Here is a 19,746-nt window from a genome sequence, read left to right as displayed (position 1 = left end):
TTGTGCCTGACAGTCCGTGCAGTGTGTCCAGGGCCGCCCCCCTCCTGTTAGAGGTGAAAACTAAGCCAGACTGGGTCATCAGGCTTACACCCTGTCATCTGTACCTCTGCCTCTTCCATTCATGTTCTTCCTCACGTCTCTGGTTCGACACACACCCTCCATTCCTGGCCGTTGCTGCTCCTGCCGCCCTTGGCCGTGCATCCCACACGTGTTCCGTGCAGTCACGAACAGACACCCAGTACGTGGCTCTTAGGAGACGAAGGCTGCCCACCTCCCCTGCTTTGAGTAGCGCTGTAGTGCGATGATGTTGCTTCTTGGGAAGGTTATAGAGGCAACGAGAACGGAATCGATGGGCAAGATGATTCCCCTCCCTGCAAGCAGTTTGGCATAAGAAAGGTGCTTTGTTTTGCCACGTAGGAACCCGGATGGAAAACACACGTGGTTTGCATTTGGTGTTTGCTTCGTCTTCACCGTCGGTGACGTGCGTCCACGTTGTGTGGTACCCTCCTGGTAGCACACGCGCTTTGCATGTCAGCATGAGAATGTGATGTCTAGTCAATGACCTGATGGCGGGCAGGGCTGCCAGCAAAGTGCATGAGGGCCGCTGACCCGCGTGCAGTCAGGAGACGCTTCACGGCTTTCTGTGGCTTCCTGTCATCACTGTGGTTTGCAGATGAAGCTGTTGCAAATGTGTCCATCATCCCGAGATGCCACGCACCCTAAAGATCTGTATCGTGTTTGATACGTGTGTCTCCCAATGTCTCACAAGTACGGTGCTTTGCTTGTTTGTTTTAAACCAAAGAAGGGGGCTGTTGATGTTTTCATTACTCTTTCTATTTTACACCTTTCTTTGAGGACCCCCTTGTGAGAAAGGAAGGCTGCCACTGCTAGAGATACATCAGCAGACATGGACCACCGTGTTCCAGAAGTGTCAGCCTTTGAACTGGAGATGGTTCTGACCCTTTTCTCCCCTCAGTATTCCTCTTCTTGGGATTCGGCCTCTTGAATATGACCGTCTCAAGTTCAGACAAGTGTTAGCTTTAGCATTCACAGAAGAATGTTAGGGGATGCAGCCGTTTGGGTGCTATCCTGTTCATAGGTCATCTCCCTGGCTGTTTTTGTTCCTAGTGAAGTACCTTGGTGGGAACATACTGTCGTCAGGAAACTGTAAGTTATCAGGGAAACGATCTTTGTGTTAGAGCATAATTGATTCAAAGTAGCACAAGCCATTTTACTGGGAGAAACATGTGCCTGTATTTTTTTGACTCATCAAATTTTTCTTTGGCTTTATGTGATAGAATCTTAGGTCAGTTGCTTTGGTTCTAAATGGGAGGTCATTGATGCTTTGTGATCCCTACGGCCCCCATAAGAAGCAAAAAAAAATTTTCAGCATTTAGTAAAGGATGACATTCATATCTAGCATTGAATAAGAAAATGTGTTTACAAGCCATTTTGCAGTCTAGACTGTTTTGGAACTGTCTCTGGGACTGTGCTGTGCACCCAGCACAAGGGCAAGCAAAAAGCAAAGGATATAAGGGCCCTGGGCCCTGTGCCTTTGGATCTCAGGGGGTCGTTACAACTAGGAGCCATCATTTGCTTATTGTTTGAGCCTGGGTGCGTGACTGGCCTGAGCTAGTCTCTCGGGCCAGCCATCACCCCCTTGCTAGAAAATTCTCTCTCTTTCTTCCAGAAGTACATAGAGGTAATTTTTTTTTAGCATATTGGCAAACCTTACTCAGACCCTTAATAATCCTAACCTTGGTTTTCATCCATAGATGAAACCACAAAAATCAAAATAGAAACTTAAAATTGAACATAAGGTAAACCAAGGAAAGTATTTTTCAAAGTTACTTCACGTAATTCTTTTGTGAAGATCGGCTCGTTTTCCAGACAAAAATAGATGCTAGGAAAGGAAGCTGCTGGAGAAATACAGGGGAAACTTTTTTTTTTTATTAAATGTGGCAAACTGGATTTTCACATTTTGTGACGTATACTTCATTCTCTACAAATTCTAATGATTTATTCTTTCTTCTCTTCACTAAAAAGATAAGATATCGATTGATTTTGGCTTTTTTTAGAACTTGTAGAGTGAGACATGGTGTGATGTTTGTGCAAAGATTATTAAACTTTAAGTTCTTAATTTGGAAATTTTCCTTTGGGTCATTAGTAATACCGCACAGGTCTAATTTTTGTTATATACTTGGCCTTCATTAAAGCTATTTAAAACTCGTTCCAGATGGAGCAAATCTCTCCGAGTAAGTCAATCTTAAAATAAATTTTTGTTGCTTTTAAAAAAAAAAAAGCCAATTAATGTCAAGGAATCTCACATTTCTATTTCTACAAGTTAAAATTTTTTATTCCCAAGTCTTAACTTAGGTATAAGCCAACTATTTTTGTTTATTTGCAGAGTATGTTGTGATTGTATTTAAACAACAAATACTTAGCTAAATTCATCAAATTAAGATTATGAACTAACTAAACAAAAAAGAAGCCAAGGGAACTTCCGAGCTCACCAAACTGGCAGAAACTACAAATCGGTTTTCTTTTTACAAGTTGGACGGTGCCAGGTAGTATCCTCACTCGCTTATGAAGTAGAAGGGGTTTAATAAAGCGTAGTTGTATCTCCTCCGGGATCCGCTTGTTGGCACCTGCAGTTGCCGATAAACTCAGTGGTGATCCTTTCCTTTTCACAGTGCTCCAGCTGAGGCTCCAACAGAGGAGGACGAGAGAACAGCTGGTGGACCAGGGCATCATGCCACGTAAGATTTCAGTGTCACTGTCGCCTCCAGTGTGATGTAACAAAGCGCACCCGTCCGGGAAGAACCTGGACCGCACTCTGCTTTCAGTTGTGTCCACGTAGTCAGTATACGGCGTCCACGTGAGCTGATACGGAAAACCGGGCATCAGCGCTGCCAGCCTAAGACAGTCCTCTCAAAGAACATTTTGAAAGCCAGATGCACTGTAAAAGATGGGCTTGAATTAATTCTGTATTACACAAAGAACACCTTGAAAACGGGGTAGTTAGGTTGAAATCAGTTCTCACTTCCAACACGAGCCCTCGTTTTAGTTTTGAAATCATCAGACTCCTCTCTGCCTAACAGGTCCAGTGTTACTTTGACTCGCGAAAGTAACGTGATAAAATTAATTTTAAAACTTGTTCTACTTTATTTAATTCAAGTTAATTATCCTTGATGCAGTACAGTCTGGTCTGTAATTAAGTGCATCTCGGTTACAGGACTAATACACATTCTGTTTATAATTAATAAAATCTTTCTTGCCCAAGTAGATAATTTGGAGGTATTTCGAGGCCTTCATTTTTTAGAGTTGATTAATTTTAGAATATTCGCCTGTTGCCTTCTTACCTTTGCTCACCAAGTTTGGAGGTAATTTCATGTTTTAGAGGTGGAAGAGTGGCTGCTTTGGTGTTATGATTATTTATATGGATATTTGTCTAAAAATTGATCTCTCGAAGAAGTAATTTATATGGCTTTTAAAAGACTAAGAAGAAATTACAAAATGAATTTATGCTTCCCTACCTTTTTTTGGCTGATGAGAACAGTTGTTCTCTGCAGTAGACTTTTTTCCCAATAAAACTTTTCTGGACTACTATTAATTGAGTATCTAAATATTTTGAATCTAGTATTATGATAGACTCAAAAGGTGGTTTGACGATCTGCCAGATTTCTCTACCACCTTCCCAATGACGAACCAATCAATGAAATAGTATCAGTGATATTTAAAACACCACTGCCAAGCCAGCTCTAGTCTGATTTTGGGAGCTGCTCCCTAGACAGAAACCTGTATGGGCTTGTCTCCTGGGAATCTTTGCAGTGCTTCAAGTACCAGAGCTGAAAATAATCCTACCCAGAGAGTCAAGTTTTAGAGGTGACGGCCCAAGTAAACCTAGCCCAAATCCTATGCACAGCGTCTGACTGCCTGAAGTTCTTACAGGTGGACATACACACAAAAGATTTTGCAAAGATAATTGATAGAAATACTGTAGTAAGTGATGTTTTAGTAAAACACTGGGATTCTGGAATATTTAAAGTACTAGTAGTTAACATATTAAAGAATCATTAGGTCTTTAGGGTGAGTTGCACTGTGGTACAATAGAAAGAGCATGACACCTTCTAATTCACAATGCTAGACTTAGATTCCACTTTGATCACAATTTAGCTGTATGGCTTCGAGAATTTGGGTAACCACTTTGAGCCTTTCGTCTGTACTTGGCCTGATACCTGCCTTGCGAGGTGGTGACGATCAGCCACGATATAACTGTGATTGACCACAGGGCATAGGACTATGTCCATTGTGGGGTCTCAGTGAATGGTAACTCAGCTCTGCTAGACAGAAAGTGTAGCATGTCCTCGTGTTCAAGGTTAGACCACTGCTAGGCTAAACGTCCTCTGGACATTTGGGCTTTTTCTGGTATCTTTTATGGCCACTAAGAGCAAAGACCCATCAAGGAGTCATCACACGGTTCCCTTGGTGATGGTAATTTGGCCCAACTGTTGGCTCCAACTAGTCTGACCTGGTACTTGTATTGTCATTATATGTACAACTCTATCCTCACTGTTCACTTGTTTTATTTGTGAATATATGATTTTAATTCTGAAACGTCTAAGGTTTCAAATTTTGCAGATCTCCTAAAGGAACTAGTAATAAATGGAACTGTAGATGCAAACTAGTAAGATTAAGAAGGAACATCAACATAATGTACCCTAACGTTTGGCTGAAATATTAACTCGTCTGTCTACATGGTTCTTATTCTTCTCACAGCTTTGAAGAGCCCAGCTGCATTCCATGAGCAGATAAAAAGCTTGGAACGAGCCAGAGTAAGAAATTTCAGTTTCAGAGGTTCTGCTTCTCTGCTTCTCTCTTGTATTTTAAAGTACCTGTGGGCATGTAGCAATCTTACTCCTAAATATATCCATAGAGAAAATGCAGTGTATTTTCAGGACAGGTGGCTTCCAGAGTTATATATTCTGGGGTAGTTGAATCTTGGAAGTTTGTAGAAAATGCATGATGTTCAAATTTTGTTCTTTTAAAACCAGTAACTGGTTTTGTACATAAAGGACAAATCGCATTTCTTCATTTCAGTGCTGGGGCATACCAACAGGTTTTAGAATAACCATGGAGTATTTCTGCCGCTTGTTACCCCAGCAGACCGACAGCCCAAGTGGTGTCCCGACAACCACACATCTTTAGGTGGTTTCCTTACTGGGTCTGCGTCAGCTGTATGTTTGACCAAGGGCAGGAGAATCTGGCTGAATTAAAGAAGTTGCTGTGTTTCAACTCCGCTCTATTCTTTGAGAGTTTTCCATGCCATTTGCACATCGAATTCATGTTCATTACTTTTGTTTAAAAGTACCATTATGCACATTCATTCTTTTTGCTTTAGGGAATACTTCTATCATGCAATATGAAAATAAGCATGTTCCAAAAATTCCGTAGGAATTTTCCCAGAAGGCGATAATGATCTCTTAGAATCTTATAAAATATAAAACCCATTTGAAAGCCTTATTGTTTCAGTTGAGAACCTTTCTGAGTAAGAAAGTATGATCAAGGATATGAATTCATCAATGAAAACACATTAGGATTTTAAAGAAATTTGTTATTTAGGTGGATTTTTACTTGACCTGAAGTGTAGCTATTAGATATTTAAATAATCAAAATCCTATGTCTGTGCAAATTATGAGCCTTTGCCTTTTCCAAGTTTTAAAATAAAAGTCTGTAAAGTGCTTACTTTATGCCAGCATGCATTTCAAGTGCCTGTGCAGTTTTGAAGGCTGCAGTTTAAATTATGTATTGGATAATAGCTCTTCAAAGTACTAATTGCTACTCTTTTCTTCTCAAAATCATGACCAAAGAGTATACAGTTTATTTAAATGGAGTACCTTGAGAGAAAAATGCAAAACCACAATAAGTCATAAACAATTTCTAGTAAGACTCACTCTCTTCTCTTCTCTCTCTCTCTCTCTCTCTCTTTCTCTCTCTCTTTCTCTCTCTCAAGACTGAAAACTTTTTGAAGCATAAGATTCGGAGCCGACCAGATCGTTCTGAACTTGTCAGGATGCACATTTTAGAAGGTAAAAATGTTTATTTCTGCTTATTTTGCTGCATTTTCTCAAGAAAAGAAGTGAGAATTCCACCATTGCTGTTTATTCCCATCTTAATAACTTTTTACCCCACAGGCTGACATCCTCCAAATTGGATAGCCAACATGAAGACCCAAAGCTAAAATGTTATGTTAGATACATGGGGAAGGTTTGATTCTCCAAATAACCAATTGATGAACTGACTCTGCCCCACCAACTGGTGCTGTAGATGTCTCTACCATCTGTTCTGGAAAAACATTTTTGGTCCAGAGGATTTCTTCATCAGTGAGGAATATTTTCCCATTAAGTCATAAAGGGTACAGTGGCCACAAGTATAACCCTAGATTTTCACCTTTCTGGATGGACCCTGTTATATCTACGTGGTGCACTGCCCACACCTAACATTTTTGTTTGTCGTTACGTACCCACAACAGTCCAGCTTGATCTGACCATTAATATAAATACTCTCCACTTAGCCCACCGGATTTCCTCAGTGGTCTAGCTTCATCACTTGTGAAGCTGGTAGGGACAGTTCTGTTCTGTCTCTAGTGAGACACGTGACTCAGACCAGAATGTTTTTCTGTCTAAAGACAGAGCATTCTTGAAAGTATCCCCCCCCCCCCCCCCGCCCCGTAAGCTCCTGAGTACGTTTTCTTTCATTGTTTTGCTCCTCAGACTGATTTATTAAGCAAGGACTAGGAGCTTGACCCCGTGATAGTCTTGAGTGTGTTAAACCCTGAGATGATACAGAAAGAATCTGGAAATTTCTCACAAAGATTCAGAGACCCTTCTCAAGTAGGAATATTATATTTATTCCTCTGGTCTAATGATAGAGTTAGTATTAGAATTGGGTTGATATTACAAAGTATTAGATTGTCGCTCATCATAAGGAGTAATATCCTGAAGGTCAGACATGTTTAAAACTCTTCCAGAAGTAATAAGGTTATGCTCATTTGAGGTGGTCATTCATTGGCCAGTGAACTAGACCCCAGAGACCCAGCAAATGAGTCAGATCGATGCCTGCTTTCATGAAGCTTACAATCTAGTAACAGAGACAGATAATAAACAGGCAAAACAAATGAATTACAGATTGTGAAAAGGGCTCGATGGCAGTAAACAGGCTGTTGTGGTGGGGACGAAGCACAGGATGACACCACAGTAGGATGTTGTAAACAAATCCCAAGTAGCAAGTTGGTATCTGCATCCCCAAGTAGGGTCTCTTCTAATCCAAAGAATCTATGATTATGTGACTATCTCCATATCTGGGGTGGGAAGTGACGGGTATATGCCTTCCACTACTCTTAGTGTGTTCTCAGAAGTCTATTGGGCTAAAAAAAGCTTTTCCAGAACTCAAGTGGTAGGGTAGAAACAGCTACCAAAAAATGTCAGGGTTAAGTGAATCTTCAAGAAGCAATTGTGGTGGTAAGTAACTGGGGACGGGGCTCCTTCTGCACCTAAAAATACCTTGACCTATAAAGGACATTTTTGAAGGAACAATGCTTCTGTTTCAACTTGCCTTCTAATTGTAACAGGCTTTATTAATATAATTAAAACCAAAGCAAATACATTTAACTATCAAAAAGAATCATATTTGCTTTAAAAAAAGAAGAAGAGGAAGAAAAGATTACCCAATGGTTAAAAACCCAACTATGTGCCTGAGCGGCCTGTAAGTGATGTTTTTTTAGTATCTGTTCTCAAGTTGGGATTTTTAAAGTAAGAAAGAATATATATCATTTGTAATTTTAAAAAATAACTTCAAACCCCCCAACTTCTTTTAACATTACCCCAATTTTGATTGAATTGGATGTTTGGCAGGCAAAAGTCTAAATTATTTTTCTGAAGTTCAGCTAAAATCTAACCTCAGCATCGTGGAGATGAGGAGATCACAAGACCAAAAACAGAAACATACCAAAATCCCAGCGTCTAATTATTTACTTTCGGGATATTTTCATTCCAGACATATTCCTGATATGGAAATGTTGATGGGAGAAAGGAGAAAGGCAGAAGACTGTCCTACCTAGATCTTAACAACAGCATTTAAAATCACCCTAAGAGTGATTTGCATGGTCTCATTCTCTCTACCTGTCATCTTCCTGTGTGGTTAGAAGTGGTTTATGTAATAAGATGGGGGCCACAGCCTAAGGTTATACAGGAAAATGTTAAAAATGAGAGGTCACCCATGTTATCTTCACTTACAGAAATGTGCATTTATTAGCCAGTACTCTGATTTAAGACCAGGGCCCTCATTAGGGAAGTGAATGGCGTTTGCATCATCTTTCTTGCATGAAGCACAGCTATCATACGTCATCTACAATTTCCATTTAGGGTGGAAAAAACAACATAAAGACACTTGAAAAGCAATCTGAGTTGGAAAATCCTAGATTTTATAATTTTTTCCCAAATATTTTAGTTGTTAATTGCCCTAATTTGACAGTGACTTACTCTGTAATAACCCACCTTTATCAAATCATTCCAAAGGATTTAACTTAGGTTCCCTAGAAATAGTCTTATTTTTGAAGTTTATCATTTTCCTATAAGATGTAGTTAAACTATGTATTGACAGCAGATATGAAATGATATGAACTGTTTTGTGGACCATCAAGGTTGAGTTTTGGTAAGCATGTAATTCAGCTGGTGGAAGGAGAAGCACTCGGATGTGCTGGGGAGTAATTCACGGGCCGTGGGCTTTTGGTGTGCTTTGGGCTTCAGCCAGGACATTGTACCCACTAAAAAGAGAACATCAGTTAATCCTGAGATTACTTATGGGGATTTTCATTAAAAGACCTTCTGCTATATAATTTAAGTGGCAGGCAACTGTCAACTCAGAATTTGGGGTTAGCACCTCACCATGTTTTTAATCACTTCTAAACATTATTTAGAACAATGTAATAAAATGTTAATGAGAGGTACCAGAAGCCAAGTCATTGACACAGTTACCCAGATGAATGAGCTAGGATACTTACGTTATTTTTGCATTTGTTGTACAACTTCCTGTTTGCAAGTAGATGAGCCGAGCCTTCTTTATGACCATTGACATCTATCTTTATGACATAGGACTATGTAATTGAATGTTCCAAGGTTATATACCCAGAAATAAACCCAGGTTCTTAGTGAGGATGATTGACTGAGACACACAAGGATCAACCCAAGAATTTGATTCTGGCTCTTCCTTTGGCTCCTGCAGAGAAGCTTTAGGACCTAACTAAGTAAGAGAACAGTGCCACGTCTCGCAGTTGACTTTGCAGTGAAGCCAGATCACACCTGGACACTTCTTGGGCCACGGATGGACCACATCCCTCGTGTTCATCCTCCAGACCTCCCAATACCTAACAAATGTGACTGTCATCCTGCCACCATAAATGAACAAGAGCAGTACCACATTTTTGGCTTGAGTTCATGTTAATTTGCGTCTAAGGGCATTATAGAGACGGTATAAAGTATCCAGGACTAAAAATATACAGCGTACACTACAGCATTCTTAAACAGCCTACTTCTCTTTCCATCAGTGTGTTGAGAACACATAAATATGTTTAACCCAGTTTAAATTAAATTAGATTCACTTGGCCAGAAGTAACATTATGGAACCGAGTAATTCAAGTAATGGTTAAAACTATGTTTCCTCTTTTAGAAACATTTGCAGAACCATCCCTGCAGGCTACTCAGATGAAGTTGAAAAGAGCTCGACTAGCGGATGATCTGAATGAAAAGATTGCTCAAAGACCTGGTCCTATGGAGCTGGTAGAGAAAAACATCCTTCCTGTAGACTCCAGTGTTAAGGAAGCAATTATAGGCAAGACTCTAAAAATTTATTATTTCTGGGAGAAAGAGAAACCTGGAAGTTTCAAACAAATTTAATTTAAAAAGCCAGCACCAGGGGCACCTGGGTGGCTCAGTCACTTAAGAGTCCGACTCTTGATTTTGGCTCAGGTAATGATCTCTTTGTTCATGAGATCGAACCCCACGTCAGGCTCTGTGCTGTCGGTGTGGAGTCGGCTTGGGATTCTCTCTCTCTCTCTTTCCCCCTCTCTCTCTGCCCCTCCCCCTCTCGTGCACATGCTCTCTCTCTCTCTCTCTCTTAAAATAAATAAACATTAAAATAAAAAAGCCAGCACCGATCATGAGTATTGTTTTCTGGGTGAATTCGAAATCGATTAACACTTGCACCAATTCCCGTTATTCTTGGGATTTTTTTTTTGTTTTTTATGTAATAAGGTAGATGAAGCATCTCTTACCAGTTAACACAGAAGTTCCTCTTGTCACGTCTGAGGTTTCTGTCCTTAAGTTCCAATTTCATTCTGACGTCTTTTTTTTTTAATTTTTTTTTTAATGTTTATTCATTTTCAGCAGAGACAGAGCACAGGTGGGGAAGGGCAGAGAGAGAGGGAGACACAGAATCCCAAGGGGCTCCAGGCTCTGAGCTGTCAGCACAGAGCCTGACGTGGGGCTTGAACTCACGGACCGTGAGATCATGACCTGAGCTGAAGTTGGACACTCAACCGACTGAGCCACCCATGCGCCCCTCATTCTGACGTTTTCTTAATTCAACTTACTCATTATACTATTTAATTTCTGTTGTGTTGTTTAAGATCCGTACAGATTTTTCATTACTTAATTCTGTGTACTTCTAGGAAAGATGAATATCTTGTTCAGTGTTAGTTCAACAACGTAAATAGCACATGAGGACAGATGTATTTATTAAGAATGGTAAAATTTGTCCATTTTATCCTGATCTTATCATAGTTACTAATGTTTCCTCACCACGCATACTTTATATTCTGGCACAAGTTTTAGCAGAAAAAAAAAAAATAATAATACCGCTTGTTCAGCAAGCAATTTTGAAAAGTTAATATCCTGCTATAAAAACTAGTCTTGTTTCCATTACTCTGAGGACTTCATATTTTGCATGAGTATGGGTTTAAATCTCAGGCAGTTTGTAGTCAGTAATTCTAAGTAGTACATTCAATGATGATTACATTCAGTCCCAAAGAAATGGGCCCCAAAAGGCAAGGCATCAGCGTAACTGGGCCTCCCCATGAAGTAGGACTCATCCACAGATACCGAACCATAGCTCCATTTTCTCCCATGGCTCTTAATGTTTTTTAACACTTGTATTCCACATCAGGGTCCAAGCAAGGTTCACACCTTGTCTTTGCTGATATAGCTCTTAAATCTTAATCTCCTGGGTGGGTCTTCTAACTTTTCTTACTTTGTTGGTGAAAAAGCCTTCTGTTCTCTAGCCATGCCCACATACTGGATTTTACTGAATGCATTAGCATTCCCAGTGTCATTAAAAACTTTTTTTGTCTTCTGTATTTCCTGAAACTGGTAGTTGGATCCAAAGGCTTGATCTGATTCAGACTGATCTGATCTGACTTTCTTCCCCAAGTATTCATCGTAGGTAGTGACTGGTGTGTCCTTCCTCTGGGAAGTACATTATGTTCGATTGTTTTTAATGCTTTACTGTTTATTTTTGAGAGAGGGAGAGAAAGAGCATGAGTCAGGGAGGGGCAGAGAGAGAGGGAAACACAGAATCCGAGGCAGGCCCCAGGCTCTGAGCTGTGAGCACAGAGCCCAGTGCAGGGCTCGAACTCCCGAGCAGTGAGATCATGACCTGAGCCGAAGTCGGACGCTCAACCGAGTGAGCCACCCAGGAGCCCCATCAGTTTTTTTTTTTTTAAACCAGCTTCTTAAGTTCTTGTACTAAACAGTGTTTCTCCTTCTTTATCATCGTAAGCTTGGTGTTCCAAGGTCAACTTAAGTTGAAAATCATTTCTTTCTTTAGGCGTTGGGAAGGAGGACTATCCTCAAACTCAGGGCGATTTCTCATTTGACGAAGACAGCAGTGATGCTCTGTCTCCAGACCAGCCAGCCAGCCAGGACTCGCAGGGGTCCGCCGCTTCCCCGACTGAGCCAAAAGTTAGTGAATCGCCGTCTCCCGTGACTACAAGCACTCCAGCCCAGGTATCAGCTTTCTTGTTTCTGCCCCTTAATAGAGACCACGCCCTGTTTTTTGTATATCAAGGTAATTACATTTTCTCCAGAAGAAAAGTCTGAAAGTGTGGGAAACTACAGACTTCTTTTTCACCTGTAATACAAACACTGTTAACATTTTTCAGTAGATTCTTACATTTCATTTCTGTTCTATACACACACTTTTATTTTACAAATGGTTGTGTAACTTGCTTTTTAAAATGTTTCACATAACTTTTGTTGGGAGTATAATTCGCACACTATAAAATATAACCCTCCCCTCCCCCCCCCTTTTTTTTGCCATCTTAACCATTTTAAAACCTGCAGCTCAGTAGTGTTAAGTACACTTGTGTTGTGCAACAAATACCCAGAACTTTTTGTCTTAAAAAACTGAAGCTGTGGGGCGCCTGGGTGGCGCAGTCGGTTAAGCGTCCGACTTCAGCCAGGTCACAATCTCGCGGTCCGGGAGTTCGAGCCCCGCATCGGGCTCTGGGCTGATGGCTCAGAGCCTGGAGCCTGTTTCCGATTCTGTGTCTCCCTCTCTCTCTGCCCCTCCCCCGTTCATGCTCTGTCTCTCTCTGTCCCCAAAAAAATAAATAAACATTGAAAAAAAAAAAAAATTAAAAAAAAAAAAAAAAACTGAAGCTGTGGCCATTAAACAGTAACGCCCCATCCCCCTTCCTTCCAGACCCTGATGATCGCCCATCGTTGCATTTCTGTCTCTAAGAATCTGACTCCTTTAGGGTGGGGGATGGGTGAAATAGGTGAAGGCTATTAAGAGTACATTTACCATGATGAGCACGGAGTAATGTATAGAATTGTTGAATCATTATATTGTACACCTGAAACTAATATGACGTGTGTTAACTATACTGGAATTTAAGTAAATATGTACACACGTACATATGAATTTGACTCCTTTAGATGCCTCATATAAATGGAATCATGCAATATTTGCCTTTTTATGTCACTTAACGTAATATCTTCCAGGTTTGTTGATGTTGTAGCATGTGACAGAATCTCCTTCATTTTTAAGGCTGAATGACAGTCCATTGTATGGATATATGCCATACTCTGTGTATCCACTCATCGGCAGTCATTGACTTCCATCTCTGGCTATTGTGAATAACGCCCTAGGTACATGAGTTTGGGAATATCTCTTTGAGACCCTGCTTTCAGTTCCTTGGGGCATATACCCAAAAGTGGGATTGATGGACCACATGGTAATTCTGTGTTTAGTTTATTAAGGAACCTCCGTGCCGTTCTCCATAGCGGTTGTACCGTTTCACACTCCCGCATGCACGGGTTTCAGTTTCACCACGTCCTCACCAACACTTAATAGTTTATGTTCTTTTGATAGTAGCCATTCTAGTGTTATGAAATGGTATCTCACTGTGGTTTTGATTTGCCTTTCTCTACTGAGTAGTGCTGTTAAGCATCTTTTCATATGCTTGTTGGCCATTTGTATGTCATCTTTGGAGATATGTCTGTTTGAGTCCTTTGTCCATTTTTAATCAGAGTATTTGTTTTTCTGCTATTAAATTATAGGAGTTCTTTGTATATTAACCCCTTATCAGATATATGATTAGCAAATATTTTCTCCCATTCTTTGTGTTGGTCCTCACCTTTTGCTGATAGTGTCCTTTGATGCACAGAAGGTTTTTTTTTTTTAACGTTTATTTATTTTTGAGAGAGCACGAACAGGGGAGGGGCAGAGAGAGGGAGACACAGAATCTGAAGCAGGTTCCAGGCTCTGAGCTGTCCGCACAGAGCCCGACGCGGGGCTCGAACTCACAGACCGCGAGATCATGACCTGAGCCAAAGTCGGACGCCCAACTGACTGAGCCACCCGGGCGCCCCCTCTATAGTTTTTTATGCATACGTTGTTGGACACTTGTCTGATTATTTCTTTGGATAGTTACCAGGTTTTGAAATGGATTTGGACCTTTTTAGGTAAAAGATGGGCATCTCAACTGCCTTCCAAGAAGGTAATATGGTTCCCACAGTCATTGTGTCTTTACCACAGGTAGGTAATGCCTTCACTATAAACCTCGCACAGTTTGGAGAGTTCAGTGTTGTAACTGGCTTCTTGATTTGGGTTAGATTGAACTTCTTTGTTCGACAAATATTTACTGAGCACGTATTATGTGTCAGATTGTTTTGGGAACTGAAAATCTAGGGCATGCAAAGGAATCTAACAAATAGTTTTTAATAATTGCATTGGAAATTCCCATTTCTTACTTTCCAATGGGTGTTCATGTTTCGTTTGGTTATGTAAGAAGTCTTATGCTGCACATAAGTTAGTTGTTCATCTCCTTATAGTCTTTTTTTGCTTTACTGAAATTTTAATGCTATTTAGTTATCTTTAAGCCAGAGCTATTGAACTACTTAATGGAACTGGTTAAGTTCAGTAGAAAATGTTCTTGTTACAGCCAAGTATGATAGCATTTTTGAGTTGGGAAGGAATTTAGCAATTACCTGCCTTAACCCTTACACCAGGGGAGGCGTGGGTTCAGAGGGGTATGGAAATCTGGTGATTAAAAATGTTTGCATATTTTCTTTCAGCATTTCTTCTCATTCCTGAATGTCTGTTTGTTAGGGACTAGGTCTTCCCGCAGGATTTTCCTTACTGACCTTATCACCATGATCTGAAATACATTCATGCGTTTGCGTATTGTGTCGATGCCTCCAACTAAACTGTGAGCCCTTGAGGAGAGGGACTTTGACTCTCAGAGAGGGACGAGAGCTACTTTAGTGTGTGTGTGTGTGTGTGTGTGTGTGTGCGCGCGCGCGTGTGTGTGTGTGCGTGTCTGTCTGTGTGTGTGTGTCTGTGTGTGTGTGATGTGTCTGTGCGTCTGCAGCGTCCAGCACCGGGCCTGGTACAGAAGAAGCGCTCAGTGAATGTTGAACTGAATTCAGCACAAGCTCTGACTGATGCCAGGCTTGTAGAAGCAGTCAGTGTTTGTGTTCTTCCGTTTGAGAGCAGAGCCTCTCCGGCTCGGATTCATCCGAGGTAGTGCAGGCAGCTGGGTTCAGATTGTCCTATCAGAGTTTCAGGGCGAGAGCCCCTGGCCTCTCTGCTTGGCTAGAACCTGGTCTGGAAGGAGGTGGGGTCAGTGACCAGACCCACAGCCTGAGGTCTGAGCAGGAAGACAGGGAGACCAAGGGAGCCCAGCCCCTACTGTATTCTCACATATTTGCTGCGCCCTGGGTTTGAGCTTTAAAAATAGGGCTAAAAAGAATGTCAGGTATGCAAGTCAATACCATTAAAAAACAGTTCTACTTACCCATCTTGGTTGTTTGTTCTCAGTTTAGGTCAGGATATCAGACAGCTATCAGAGTGGGCTTGGCTTTAGTGACATGGAATTTTTGTCCTGTCAGCCATCTGCCTGGTGATGGCCTCATGACAGGCCCCCTGTGTTGTAGGAGATTAGCATTTTCCCGTCTCTGCACTGCTTGTATTAAGTCTTCTGCTTTGCTCTTGAAACTTGGTCTCCAGCTAAGTTTCTAAGTGAAAACCTTTAACCAGAGAGAGTCCCGCCCAGTGGGCTGACATTCCTGAATTCCTTGAAGGAAAAAAGGAATAGCAGTGTTTCCTGAAGAATCAGTCTGGTCAGTTTATTGCCAGTGCAATACACGTGAAGCCCTGGGGTCGTCGGGCACTTAAACACTGGCTTTTAGAACACTGATGTTGCTGCAGCCCCAGCTCTGCCTGCTACGTGCAGACCCTTAACAGTCTGCTTTTTATCTGTCAGCTCGGCCTGCGCCAGAAGCCCCACTTCAGAGAGGGGTATGCTGCCTGCATAGACATCCAAGTAGAAGAACCTAGAACCTCAGGCTGGCCTGCCGCACCTTTACCTGTCACATAATTTCTGCACCACATACCTTGAGACCTTCTTACATGGCATGTCCTTCATAAAATTCCCTTGTAGTAAGTGTGTTAGTATTTATAAGGAAAGAATCTGACAAAGATTCTCATTATTATATCACACCTTGATTCACTCGATTAAAGAAGCATCTCCCTGTTAACTGTGCTCTACTGATGTTGAAGAAAAATAATCCTTGAGGAGGATTCTAAGTATGTTGTAGGTTTGGGGGGTTTGTTTTTCAATCAACTGCACAGGCAACTTTGTGACGCCTATAACGTCTTCGGGATTTTTGTGTCATCTAGAAATGATAATTAGGGTCTGTTTTGGCACATTTTGTATTTTAATTGTTTTCACTGTTCTCTAGTGTTGGTTTATGAATTTGTCCAGGCATCTCACTTCATATATATATAAAATATATTTGTTTCCCTAAACATGATTACTTTCGCATCCGTAGCTCAAGGGAAAAGTACCTGAAAACACTGCTTCTCATTAGACATCAAGTTTCCAAAGGGCTGGGATGTCCCCTCATTCTATCTTGGTGACATCATCCTGAACATGCAGGGTCCAGCACACGGCAAGTGCTTATTGCTTGAATGAATGAAAAACTTGGGAGATTATCTCTGTAATTTCTTTTTTCCTGCTTTAGAATTATCACTGTACTTCCCCAAAGTCAGTCTCCTCCCTGTTATGGAAACAGTCCGTATAAAGACAGGACAACAAAACAACATAGACAGCTTATAACTTAGGTGTCTTAGTTTTTCGTCTTTAAAATGGAAACTCAGGGCAGGAGTTTGGATGGTGGATTTTGTTACTATAGACCAGTGGTCCTCAGATTGCCTGGAGTGAAAGACTAGTATGTGTTTTTTACATAGCTTGTTTTCCAGATCATTGTGGACCAGTCTTCTTGTACAACACAGTGAAAGTAGTAGGGTAGCACCAGATTTCTGTGGGACTTCCCGTACTTGTAGGAGGCAGGTAACAAAAGTCCATAGACCCCACTTAGAGTAACTGTCATAGATTTTGCTTTCTTCTTGTTTGCCGGAACCAGGGTTTTTTATATGTTAATTAGTCATCACTTCGCGCTACACATTTGATCACATGATTAAAACACATTTTTCTAATTTTCCTATTCAATTGTTTTTTTATTTGGCCTAATATAAATCTCAGGGCCAGTGTAGGGAATTTCTTTCTGGTTCTTTAAAAGTTATATTTACAGGGGCGCCTGGGTGACGCAGTCGGTTAAGCGTCCGACTTCAGCCAGGTCGCGATCTCGCGGTCCGTGAGTTCGAGCCCCGCGTCAGGCTCTGGGCTGATGGCTCAGAGCCTGGAGCCCGTTTCCGATTCTGTGTCTCCCTCTCTCTCTGCCCCTCCCCCGTTCATGCTCTGTCTCTCTCTGTCCCAAAAATAAATAAACGTTGAAAAAAAAAATGTTTAAAGTTATATTTACAGATAATTACTTTAGAGGAAATTAGGCTTAAGATTGTTTTATGGCTTGCTTAATTCCAAAATGTGTTACGACACGTTGTCTCCCGACTTCTTTCTCAAAACACACAGAGAGATACCAGAGGATTGAGACCTACGGGAAAATATTCAGATAAAAGACAGATTCCTTACAAAACAAAAATAATAAAACACATAATATCCAGCATGTCCTTCCTTCAAAATGTACATTCCACCAAAAAAAAATTCTTCTTTGAAATATGTAATTCTGTGTGGTCTGTAAGAGACTAGCACTGCCCTTCCTTGGATGATTCTCTTTTCTTTTCAATTCCGATCAAAGTACAGATGGAAAGGAACTTGCCACAACATTAATGGAGCAGACATCACACATTGGTGGAGCTCAATTTATTTTATGCCTAAGAAATTTTTGAACAATGGAAAGCTGTAGAAAATTAAGAACAGCTAGTTACATGTGAGCACCAGGAGCTGTTAACTGGTGCTTTTAATCTGAAGACCTTTACTCCCTCAGCGATTTCTTAAGCCATTTAATTAATCGTTTATTATAAGCACCCACATGCTTAACTGTACGTGTGACCTGACATTTTCCAAGTCTGTGCTGCGGGGACAACTCCTGTGCTGAATTGGAAGTAGGGCTGAGAAGGAACCTCGTGGGTCGGATCCTCTGTGTACTTTTCATGAAGACGGGATTAGAGGAGCTTGGTACGTTTTTTCCCATTGTATCAAGCAACTTTTAGCTAGACGACCTTTCCCAAATAATATAGACACCTTAGGTTTAAGCTCACCAAATGAGCAAGGTCATGTACACATACATTAAATAATTACAACAAGACTAACTTTTATTACAAATGCTTATCAATAAAGGCCTAAATTAGGGCATCAAAGATATTGGCGGTAATTTCTATTGTTACCCTTCCAATCTCATTGTATGTAACTTACATGTTGAGAGGACTTAGATTTGGAGCTGGTTTCCAGCATTAACTGTGAAGTTGTGTTCCAACCCAGCTCCTAACTCTGTTCTCCTGTGACCAATAGGAAAGTATGCTTTCTACAGAATAGGCCTTTCCTCTGTATTCATAAGTCAGTCAGGGTTTATCAAATATAATTGAGATGAGGATAAAAAAGAATGGCCAACATTTGCTGGGCACTTATTTGGGCCAGGCGCTGAGCTACTTACATTACGTGTATTACAGGTGTCATTAAGAGAGCATCTGTCTGACCTGCACAGGATTTAAAGTAATGACTGTTCTCATTACGCCATCGGTTTGAGATTCTTCTTAAGACCCTTTTCTAGCACATCCTCCCGTGTCCCCCTGTTATAACTCATAATGACAGCTGTTCTTTGTGTTACTTAAGAAATACAGGGGCACCTGGGTGGCTCAGCCGGTTGAGCGTCCGACTTCAGCTCAGGTCATGATCTCGTGCTTCGTGAGTTTGAGCCCTGCGTTGGGCTCTGTGCTGACAGCTCAGAGCCTGGAGCCTGCTTCGGATTCTGTGTCTCCCTCTTTCTCTGCCCTTCCCCTGTTCGCACTCTGTCTCTCTCTCTCAAAAATAAACACTAAAAAAAATAAAATGTGCAAAGGACCAGAATAGGGATTTCTCTAAAGAAGATCAACAAATGGTGAATAAACACATGAAAAGATGCCCAACATCACCAATCACTAGAGAAATGCAAATCAAAGCCACACCACTAGAATGGCTGCTATCCAAAGAAGATAAATTAACAGGCATCGGTAAGGATGTGGAGAAATTGGAATCGCTGTGCCCTCTGGGTGGGATTGTGAAACGGTACAGTCACTACAGAAAATGGCACGGCAGTTCTCTCAAAAAGCTAAAAATAGAATTACCGTATGATCCAGAAATTCCATTTGTGGGTAAATGCCTCAAAGGGTTGAAAGCAGGGACTTGAGCAGGTATTTGTACAGCCGTGTTCATAGCATTGTGGACAATAGCCAAAGGTAGAAGCAACCCTTGTGGCCACTGACAAATGAATGCAGTGTGTATATGCAATAGAATGTTGTGGAGGCTTAAAAGAGAAGGGAGATTCTGAGTGACCCACGCTATAACATGGATGAACCTTCAGGACATTCTGCTAAACGAAATAAGCCGATCACAAAAGGAAAAATGTTGTATGATTCCACTTTATTAAGAGCTAGAATAGTCAAATCCATATAGACATTAAGTAGATGGTGGTTGCCAGAGTCTGATGGGAGGGGAGAATGGGGAGTCGTTCGATGGAAAGAGAGTTTCTGTTTTTCTGGAGGTGGATGGTACTGATGGTTACAGAACAGTGGGAATATACTTAATGCCATAGGACTATACACTTTAAAATGCTTTAGGGGCACCTGGGT

General features: G+C 41.1%; 1 protein-coding gene across 11 annotated transcripts in view; it reads left to right on the top strand.

The window, feature by feature from the left end:
• The window catches only part of MRTFB (myocardin related transcription factor B), a 203,074-nt gene that overhangs the window by 137,367 nt on the left and 45,961 nt on the right, over positions 1 to 19,746 (top strand). For all 11 annotated transcript variants that reach the window (XM_045461472.1, XM_045461478.1, XM_045461479.1 and 8 more), the window contains 5 exons: positions 2,694 to 2,759; positions 4,780 to 4,835; positions 6,014 to 6,089; positions 9,727 to 9,888; positions 11,881 to 12,059. In XM_045461472.1, coding sequence (XP_045317428.1) covers positions 2,694 to 2,759; positions 4,780 to 4,835; positions 6,014 to 6,089; positions 9,727 to 9,888; positions 11,881 to 12,059 — 539 coding nt within the window. The remainder of the gene's footprint in view (positions 1 to 2,693; positions 2,760 to 4,779; positions 4,836 to 6,013; positions 6,090 to 9,726; positions 9,889 to 11,880; positions 12,060 to 19,746) is intronic.

The sequence above is a fragment of the Leopardus geoffroyi genome, chromosome E3 (assembly GCF_018350155.1).
Source record: "Leopardus geoffroyi isolate Oge1 chromosome E3, O.geoffroyi_Oge1_pat1.0, whole genome shotgun sequence".
Lineage (NCBI taxonomy): Eukaryota > Metazoa > Chordata > Mammalia > Carnivora > Felidae > Leopardus > Leopardus geoffroyi.
Note: the sequence above shows the minus strand (reverse complement) of the source record. Positions and strands in the feature narration are given on the sequence as shown.